The 9,815-nt window shown below is 49.2% G+C and overlaps 1 protein-coding gene across 1 annotated transcript; it reads left to right on the top strand.

Moving 5' to 3' along the window:
- The first annotated feature begins 1,500 nt into the window (after nucleotides 1–1,500).
- Nucleotides 1,501–3,354, top strand: LOC123050227 (auxin response factor 11). Its single transcript, XM_044473051.1, has 4 exons — nucleotides 1,501–1,717; nucleotides 2,663–2,760; nucleotides 2,855–2,875; nucleotides 2,954–3,354. Exons 1-4 carry the CDS (start codon nucleotides 1,619–1,621, stop codon nucleotides 3,156–3,158), a joined length of 423 nt encoding a protein of 140 aa, XP_044328986.1. The 5' UTR covers nucleotides 1,501–1,618; the 3' UTR covers nucleotides 3,159–3,354.
- Nucleotides 3,355–9,815: the final 6,461 nt, after the last annotated feature.

The raw sequence follows: 9,815 nt of genomic DNA on the forward strand, positions 1-9,815 counted from the left end.
ACAAGAAACAAGAATGTTATTAAATAATCTATCAAAATACCAACAATATCTATGTGTGATGGTTAAAGCATACCGGAGGCTTGTCGTACTCTGAAATAGCTATGGGTGGATCTTCCTCATAATTGGCGCACATGAAAAACTTCATGCCCAACCAATCTGAAAAATCTGTAACCTCCTTCACCTTGCAAAGATCGCCAGACCAACACCGCAGGACTGCCACCCCCGGAGGCAAACTTGCATTCTTCATTTTCCTCGGCCTAATGCTTTGATCCGAGCAAGGCAAACTCATACCGACTGAAAAAATGTGTTACACACTTTGCGCAGTGGCGATTTCGAGGATGGCTGGACGAGAGCCTCGGTGTCTCCTTTTATAAGCTCAGACGATAAATGATGGCGAGAAAATAAAGCGGGAAATTTTAGGATCCCTGTAGTGTCGGCACAACAGGTTCCCGCAGCCTCGGATTCCCGCAGTGTCGTCGCATCCGCTGAAGAAAGCCGGAGTGATTCCCGTCCGTCAAATTCATTGTCGTCCGCGCGCGTAGGGATGAGCGCCGTTTGCAATAGGGAAAATCGCCCTAAATCACGCGCGTGGGAATGAGCGCGTGCAAAGCAACATGGAATCACGCACGGCCCGTCTGCGTCTGTTGTCGCGTCTACACCAGAGATGCCGCCTGCTCCCGTGGCGGCCGGGCCCACACCTCGGCCCGCGCGCAGCAGGGGCTGTCGGCCAGGGAAGCAGCAGCCACAGCGCCCGCCGCCTCGCCCGGTGGCGGCGTGGCCCACAAGGCCCACCCCGTTCCGTCCCGGCTGCTGGCGCTGTGCAGATAACGTTATACCCCGCGCGGCCGCCTCCTGCTGTGGCGGCAGGGCCCGCCGCCTCCTGGCGTGGCGGCAGGTGCCACGTGTTGCCTGCCGCGCCTGTCGCCACTAGTGAAGGGGTCCTTTTTGACAATTTTATCCGCAGTAGTCCTTTTTGGCAATAGCATTCGGTAGGGGGTCCTTTTGGACAAAAAATCCATATCCGCACATCAATCCCATCCAGAAACCAGAATTTCACTCGCAAACCCAGCGGTCAGCAGAGCGCGCGCACGCACAAACTCGGCGGATTGGTGGCTGGTCTACACGCCGGGCAAGTGACGGCATCACCGCGTGCGCCGGACGGCGGCTAGACGTGGTGTGACGGACGGACGGACGGACGACGGGGCGGTCAGGTACGTAGTACATACGGAATACCCCCGTTTCTTTCTTTCCGTGTGCCGCTGGGCCTCCCGTCAGCAAGCAAGCAGTGCAGTGGAGTACAGTAGGTACGTTGGCGCGAGCGTAATCGAGCCACTGCTCCACGTCTCCCCACGCCGCAGGGACGCGTTGGGCTGCGCCAAGTACGTACCTACGTAGTCGCAGGCCAAGCCACAGGCGCGTACCACCACCACCCCCACTACGCCTCCCTCAGCCCTGCTCAGCTGCCCCAGACCCAGTGGCCAGTGGGGATCAAGCCAGCCGGAAAAGAGAGGCAAAGCAAGCAAGGGAGAGAGAGAGAGATAGAGAGTTTTTTTTTTTGGATATAGGTATATTTTTTGGGTTGGGTTCGGAGACGGAGCGCCTGCGCGAATGAGGAATCATGGCTGATGGCTACCCCGTCGAGAGGTCGGCATCTTTTATCCCATTCCCATTGTTGGCAAATGAAGGGAGAAGAAGCGCCCAGCAAAAGGCGCGCACCGTATGTATCATTGCCCTCTAGCCTCTACTACTCACTCTACTGCCACCCCGCCCAGGCCCATCCTACGTCCTAGTACTGCTTCACTCTACGCCGTACCGTCTCCACGGCTCCACACCACCGCGGGGCGGAGGAAGCGCCTCCTCTCCTCTCCTCCGCGCGTGCTCCCGGGCACACCTCCACTCCACCGCTTTGCTTTGCCTCGCCTTGCCTTGCCTCGCCTCGCCCCTGCCGTCGCGCATTTGGCACTTGCCTGCTCGATCCCCCGTCCCCCCTCCTCTTCATACTCGCTCCGCCACTTGCCTGCCGGTGTGTGCCTTCCTCCTCGGAGACATTGTCGGTGCTCTGCTCCTTCCCTCCCCGCCCGCCCGCCGGAGAAGGTAGGTTCTCGGTCTCTTGTTCTATCTCGCTTCTGCCTCACGCCCCCCATTTCTCCGATTGCCTCCTCTCAACTCTCGACCCCCGACCGTTTTTTCGTCACCGTAGCACTCGTACTGGTCAGCACTAGCTTCGAATGCCGCCGGCGATCTCTGCTTCCGCTTCTGCTCTTGGAAATGACACCTGCATGTGGTTTCGTCGTCTTCTCACTCTTGTGAAATGCCTCACACCCCACACCTCGCCTCGCCTGCTTCAACGACTAGTTCTAGCAGTGATCCTATAGGAAGGGTGGGGCGTTCACCTCGTTCCCTTGTTCGACCCCACGCCCCGCCATGCTCCAGGCCGAGGCGAGCTCGCTTCCCAGAAGACGACATTCCGTCGAGCACCTAAGCTGGGCTAGTCTGCTAGTATAGCAAGATTCCCGGCGCCATTTTACTCTGAGGCCGGTTTTCAGCCAGCCATGCGGACCCAACCCGACCTCTCTCTCTAGCTTGCTACTACTCTGTTGTCAACTGTTTTAGATCACCTGACTTCATACATGGAATGCTGAAGGTTTTCTTGATCTGTCAGGTCGCGGCCACCACCAAGAAGACGCCCAACTCCCGCATCTCGAAGTACCCCAGCCTGCCGTCGCAGCTGCTGTGCCAAGTCCAAACATCACCATGCATGTACGTGCACACGGTTCATCTTCCGGTTCAGGTCTAGGGGTTAGTGGCCGTAAGCATTATCATTACCACTGATGAATGCTTGTATTTTGCACAGGCCGACAAGGACGCCGATGAGGTTTACGCACATATGACCCTTCAACCAGTAAACTCTGTAAGACTGTCGCACCTGATCCGAAGATCCTGTCAATTTCAGGAAACCGACGTGTTCCCGATCCCGTGTCTCGGCAGCTATGCCAAGAGCAAAGCATCCAGCTGAGTACTTCTGCAAGAAATTGACCTCGAGCGATACGAGCACTCACGGCGGGTTCTCGGTGCCGCGAAGAGCTGCAGAGAAGCTGTTCCCACATTTTCTTCTGCCCACTTGGTTGTTCTCCGTGAATGCTTCAGCTCATACATAGGTTTTGTCTTTGGACTTGTAGGATTACTCGATGCAACCTCCGAATCAGGAGCATATCGTCCGAGATTTGCATGATAACATGTGGACGTTTCGTCACATTTATCGTGGTAGGGTCGAATACTGTTTGACTTGCTTTTAGCTTGTACATTCGTTCAAGGGTACATAATTTAGGTGTCCTGGGTCCCTGTCTTCTAGAAGTTTCTTCGTTTGGTGCTACTTACAGGACAACCAAAGCGACATCTTCTAACGACTGGATGGAGTCTGTTTGTTGGCGCAAAACGGCCAAAGCGACATCTTGTTCTAGAATGAAATGAAATACCTTGAGAGATGCGATTTGTGAAAAAAAAAACAAATTCATGGGCTTTTTGGGGTCAATAGTATCATGTGTTGAAAAGCCACAACTTTGTCCTTTTTGTACAACCCTCCTTTCAACGTATTTCGTCCTAAAAATTTACACACATGTGTGTTATGCCTCCATGTATATAGTATTTTTTTTCAGGATTTTTTGAAATGTAAAAATATGAATTTTGTTGAATTTTGATTTTTTTTTTAAACTGGCCTCCATGGAGGCTGAGCTCCAAAATCAATTTTCGTGTATCAATGCAATTGAAACAGCCCATATAGGAGAAACCATATATAAGATTCTAGTGTACAAATAAAAAATCCCACACAGAAAAAAATCCTAATTAAATATACCATATAGAAGAAATAATGTAACATTCCATTGCACAAATAAAAACTCCCACATAGAAAAATTCCTAGAATTTTACAATTTCGGTTTTCAGAACACTAGCATCCTTGGATTAGATGAGACCACATTTTCTAGAGAAAAATGCTGATGATTGTCGACCACCATGGTGGACGTTTTCAAAATAAAAATTTCCACAGCGCGGAAACTTTATAATTCTTTTTGTGAACACACATAAACATATATACCTTGTATATGCACAATTTCATAACATTATACATTTATACTTTCACAGGTGGCGTACAAAAAAAGACAAATTCGTATTTCCAATATGGGTCGACCTTTTTTGTGGTTGTGCCGGGTTTTTTTTGTAAGGCCAACAAATCACAATCTTTTCAAACGAATTTTGACACGTTCAAGCGGAGCACATATAATTTTCACGTACTTTTTTCGAACTTTTCTAAAAAATTAAATGAGATTTTTTTTATTTTCTTTCTATAAAATGGTCCTCCGGGTGCGCACGCCGAAGTGACTTTTTTTTAGGCAACGCCGAAGTGACTTTTGAAGCTGATTGACAAAGATAAGTTCCCAAGGGCCCAAATCTCAAAAATAAAAAGTGCCGAAGGGCTTGTTGGCCATCCTTTTTCTTCTCAACCCACTAAATGGACTTATTTGCCTAAAAAAACTAAATGGACAGGAACCCCTAAAGAACTAAATGGACTGAACTTTGCTTTTAAACAAATGGGGCCGAGTTACAGCCACACAGAGCCCGCATTATATCACGAAGCTTTTCTTTCTTCCATTCCATGCCATGTTTAGCAACCGGAATGCCCCATCATATTAAGCTAACCATCTTTATCCCTAAAAAAAGCTTTAGCTATCATTTTTTTTGCGGGTGATGTTTAACTATCATTTGAGACCGCAAACTTGTGAGCAAGAAAAACACGAGAATACACTCTCAGCAGTGAGCATCAACGGTGCGAACGAAGCCCACACTATTATCCCGAATTAGTGGTCCCCGTAGTGAAGGAAAACAGATATGAAGGAAAACCTTTCGATGTGGTACACCATGTGTATCATAACAATATGAACCCACCTGGCACAATGTGTTTAAAAAAAAGGAAAGTTTTGGCACAACTTTATCTATTTATTTTTTTGACGGGAAGGTCTTTATGGCTGTGTCTCAAATAATGGTTACATCGTCTGCTATTTTTTTTAGCAATAGTACCCGGAGATGCAATCATCCATAAAGAAGGGGTGTTTGCACGCCCTCACTCAGCTAGCTCATGAGCAACTACATCTGATTGTCTATTACAATGCTCAATAGTAATCTTTTCGCACTCTCGTAATAACTCTCTACAATCATCTAAAATTGGAGCCGGCACCATAAAATGTCCCTCATTAGATGTATAGCATCGACCACAACATAATTGTCCATCCTCACCAAGACATCATTGCACTTCATACTTTGAAGTAACTTTAAACCTTCAAGTAATGCCGCCGCTTCCGCAGAGATGACATCTGCCACATGCTCAAGGCGAGAAGCAGAAGCAGCAATGAAATTACCTCTGCCTCTAATTATCGCCCCACATGACCCTAAATGCATATCCCCAATAAAAGACGCATCAACGTTTAGAATTTGTTGTGTTGCCAAAACAATGGGTCATGTGTTCCGTCTAAGTGCAATAGTTTGTTTCGCTGCCGCTCGTGTGAAGTTAAGAGCCTATGCATGGATGGCGAGCGCCGATCGCAACGACGTCTGCACTTGCTCCCCACTGACCTGCTGTCTACGATGCCACCATACGCACCAGCTCGTTGTAGCTAACAACTCTATAAGCTCTATCTTGTCGTCATAATTGTGCTGTGTCGATTGATCACACAAGAGGCACACCAGAACCCGAGCGATCAACAAGCAACGCATCACGTACGACCCTCTCAATCCCAAGCGCGGCCCATACTGCCTTTGCTCTTACGCAGTTAAACAAAGCATGCTTGATATCTTGTGCTACCGCTATGCAAATTGGGCATTGAGAAATATTGCCAATGTGACGGTTTGCAAGAACACAAAAACAGGGAATAGCATTACATAGACATCTCCATAGGAAGATCTTAATTTTTCCTGACAGTTTTAGACTCCAAATTTTCCTCCATACCAGGTGTGGCCGGGAACCACAATGGTGACTTGGACTAGTGCTTTCATTGTATGTATCCTCCCATTCTTTATAATAGGTTGAACGTACTGAGAAAATGCCGCTTTTTGGAAGGTGCCATGCAACGTAATCCTCCGTTATTTGATGGTGTAGTGGAATCTGCAGAACACGCTATGCGTCAATATGCCAAAAGTTGTCCCGGAGTAATTGTCCATCCTACTCCCCTGTAATTGGGTCTATAAGATCATTCACTCTTGACAATACTTGATTACCTTTTCTGTCACCACTTTCCTTGCTGCACTGCTTGGAATCCAATTATCGCTTCAAATATCTATTTTTGCACCATCTCCAACTCTCGAAATGTGGCCATTCTTGAAGGTTTGGATCCCTGTCCATATACTCTGTCATACATACAATGACCCTTTTTTAATTCACAGTTAAGAATATCCCCATAAGGGTAATGTCCAGCTCTCAACACTCTGGCACACAATGATTCAATGTTCTCAATCAACCGCCAACACTGTTTTGCCAGCATCGCCAATTTGGAACTGTGAACGTCACGAAAACCCATACCTCCTTGCTCCTTTGGTAGACACATTTTTCACCAGGCAAACCAATGCATCCTGCGTTGGCCATCCTTGTCACCCCGCCAATACTACAACATTGCATCAGTGACCCCTTTACAAATTTTCTTCGGGAATTTAAACAAACTCATCGCGCATGTAGGGATGGCTTGGGCCACTGCTTTCAGTAAGGCCTCCTTGCCTCCAAAGGAGAGTGTTCTCTCTTTCCATCCATTTACTAATTTCTGGATCCTATCTATTAAGTGTTTGAAACAATTAACCGGATCAACATCAATCATCGAGGGGAGCCCCAAATTTTTATCCGACAGTGATTCCGTCTTAATATTCAGTATTTGACGTATCTCGACTTTAACCTCCACATTAGTATAGGTAAGCGAAGCCAAATGCTCTAACTTTATCTACTATAAATGGAGTAAAGAGATGAAAATTCTTCTCCCTTTTATTCTCTCTCACATTTTTTCCTACTAATTATAGTTCGGGTTTTGTTCACACTCTGCAAGGGCCTTGTTATGATGCAGAATAAAAGAGAGAAGAATTTGTCAGCAAATGGACCGTTGATTGAGGACTTGAAGGAGAGGATCGGTGTGCTTCAGAAAGCCAAAGTGAGCTGGGTATATAGATCGGCAAATGAGGCAGCCCACTCTTTGGCTATGTAGGGTTTATGTTGTGATGGTACTAGTTTATTTTGAGACTCTGCTCCCCCAGATTTGCACTGCATTTTGCATGTTATATCCTCGGAAATATCTGAGAACTATATTTGCATAAAGTTCTAGGTTTTCCTAAAAAAAACATATCGAACCGCGGGGGAGGCAGGCACGCCCAGGAACAACGATCGTCGCCGCAGTAGGAGTACTACGAGCACCAGGCAACACGAGCGAACATACACATACGGGAGGACGAGACGGGACGGGGCGGCCCGGAAAGCACGCGTCACATCCCATCCGCAGCCACTCACTCCATGATTCCCTCGCGCCAGCGCCATCGAGTCCGCCTGCCCGTTCCTTTTTTACCCGCCGTACCGTCGTCCCTTCCCCGGGCGTGCTCCTCGGCCCCCGCGCCCCGCCCCGCCCCGCCCGATCCCAGCCGTCCGCCGCCATCCTCCTCACGCGCGGCGTACGAGACGAGACGAGACGAGGCAGGCGTAGGCCGCGCGTGGCATGCGACGACAAGGACCCGCCGGAGTAGCCTGGTCCGGCCGGCCGAGCACGCGCCCCACCCACGGGCACCACCGGAAAAGCTAGTGGAGAAACGAACGACGTGGTCAATAAAGCCGGTGCTCTTTCCCCTCGCCGTCCTTCTGCTTGGCCTCGCCTGGCTTCCGTCCGTCCGTCCGTAGTCTCTTTTCTTTCTCTTTGCAGCTGCGCGCCCTTTTCCCCCTTTGGTCATGGCCATGGCCGGACCACGTCCATGGTTCGAGCCACCGGACTTTCCATCAGGTCGATCGGGTCGCTTGGGTGGGACTGCACGCTATAGGTTCCTGTCCAATCCATCTAAAACCACGTCTAATCATGGCGTACGTACCAGCGGCAGTACTGAGAGATTCCAAGGGCTAACTGCGGCTTTGCTTATTCCATTCCGCGGCGCGTCTTTCCGGGTGACAAAATGGTTGGAGCTCAGGGCTACCTTTGGCCATCTCAAAGCCCATCATTATAGCTCTAGTCTCCCGGGATAACGTAATTAACTCTGCTTACTCAGGGGCTAGCATGCACTCACTGACGTCTGACACTTGTTTTAAATCCGTCTTACCCACATGACAATAAACTCACTGGCATCTGACACTAAACGGATGCATTGTACGAGCACGGGTACCACCATGCCCGTAGAGGTACGCATGTACGTACATGGTACATGGACTCGTACATGGACTGATGAGTAGTAACATGCATGGCACTGTCTGATCCAGTAGCAATGCATGTGCACTACGACTCCGTATCGTGTACAAAGTAGCATGCATGCAACTGTGCACTGCTCACCGCGGCGCCGCAGAGCAAACGTTTTTTCTTTCTGCAAAGTAATATTTTTGTAGTATCGTAAAGAAAGTACTCTTCCCGCTGCGGATATGTTTGCCGTGCAGTGCAGTAATGGGCGCCCAGAGCATCAAACGTGGTACCGAAAGTTACTCATCTGATGGACGACCGGAGAACCGCCGAGGATGCGCGCGCGGTGCTTTCGCTTGCATAGCCCGGCTGCTAGGGCTAGGGGCTTGTGCGGTCCGGTTCACCGGGAGAGTCTCTAGTCCATCTATCCATCTATCCATGGCGCGGCATGGCATGCAGCTTGTGCTGAACCATGCTCCTTTTTGACGATGGAGGATATACCGTGGACGGAACACGGAGGGAAGGCAAATTTGATAAATTTGACTTGTGGTCGAAATCAAATCACAGAATGAACTGTCCGTGAAACTATTTCACGTGGCTGACCTTTTTGTGTGACGCCCGACACGAAGGCGTCACACTACACTGTGCAACGCCTCAAAGATAGGCGCTACACGCCTGGCCAGCGTTGCACCCCAGACTGCCTAAAAATTGCTAAGTCATTGTGCAGAGCCTAAGAGCTAGGCGCTGCACTGTATAGTGTGGCGCCTAGCTCTCAGGCGCTGCACTAGTGATTGCACTACAAAATAAAGCAACCACTAGTGCAACGCCTAGAAGCTAGGCGCTACACTGTATAGTGTGGCGCCTAGCTCTCAGGCGCTGCACACTGACTTAGTAATTTTCGGATCACACGGGTGCGATGCTGACCAGGCGTGTAGCGCCTATCTGTGAGGCGTTGCACAGTGTAGTGTGGCGCCTTCGTGTCGGTCGTACACAAAAAGGTCAGCCGCGTGAAATAGTTTCACGGGCAGTTCATTCTATGATTTGATTTCGTTTATAGGTCAAATTTATCAATTTTGCCCGGAGGGAAAGGTGGCTAGCTGGTAGCTCTGCGTAGCTAGCCTAGCATCGAACGCCGCCACTGTGTGAGCAGGATTCACTCCACGGAAATGCATGTCCAAGTTGTCATGCATATCCTACCAGTACGACCCATGACACTACCATTATACTACCACTACCAGTCTACCATACTGGTCCAAGGCAGTGGCACTGTGCGTACAGTACACTGTATACACTCTGTAGTCTGTATTACTATGTCGTTGCCATGCATGTGCATGTACGATCCAAGACCGTGACATCCTGGGCCAGGACAGCAGCACCTGGCAAAATTTTGTGTTTTGACCATTTTCGCTTAGAAATTCA

This window comes from Triticum aestivum, chromosome 2D, assembly GCF_018294505.1.
Source record: "Triticum aestivum cultivar Chinese Spring chromosome 2D, IWGSC CS RefSeq v2.1, whole genome shotgun sequence".
Classification (NCBI taxonomy): domain Eukaryota; kingdom Viridiplantae; phylum Streptophyta; class Magnoliopsida; order Poales; family Poaceae; genus Triticum; species Triticum aestivum.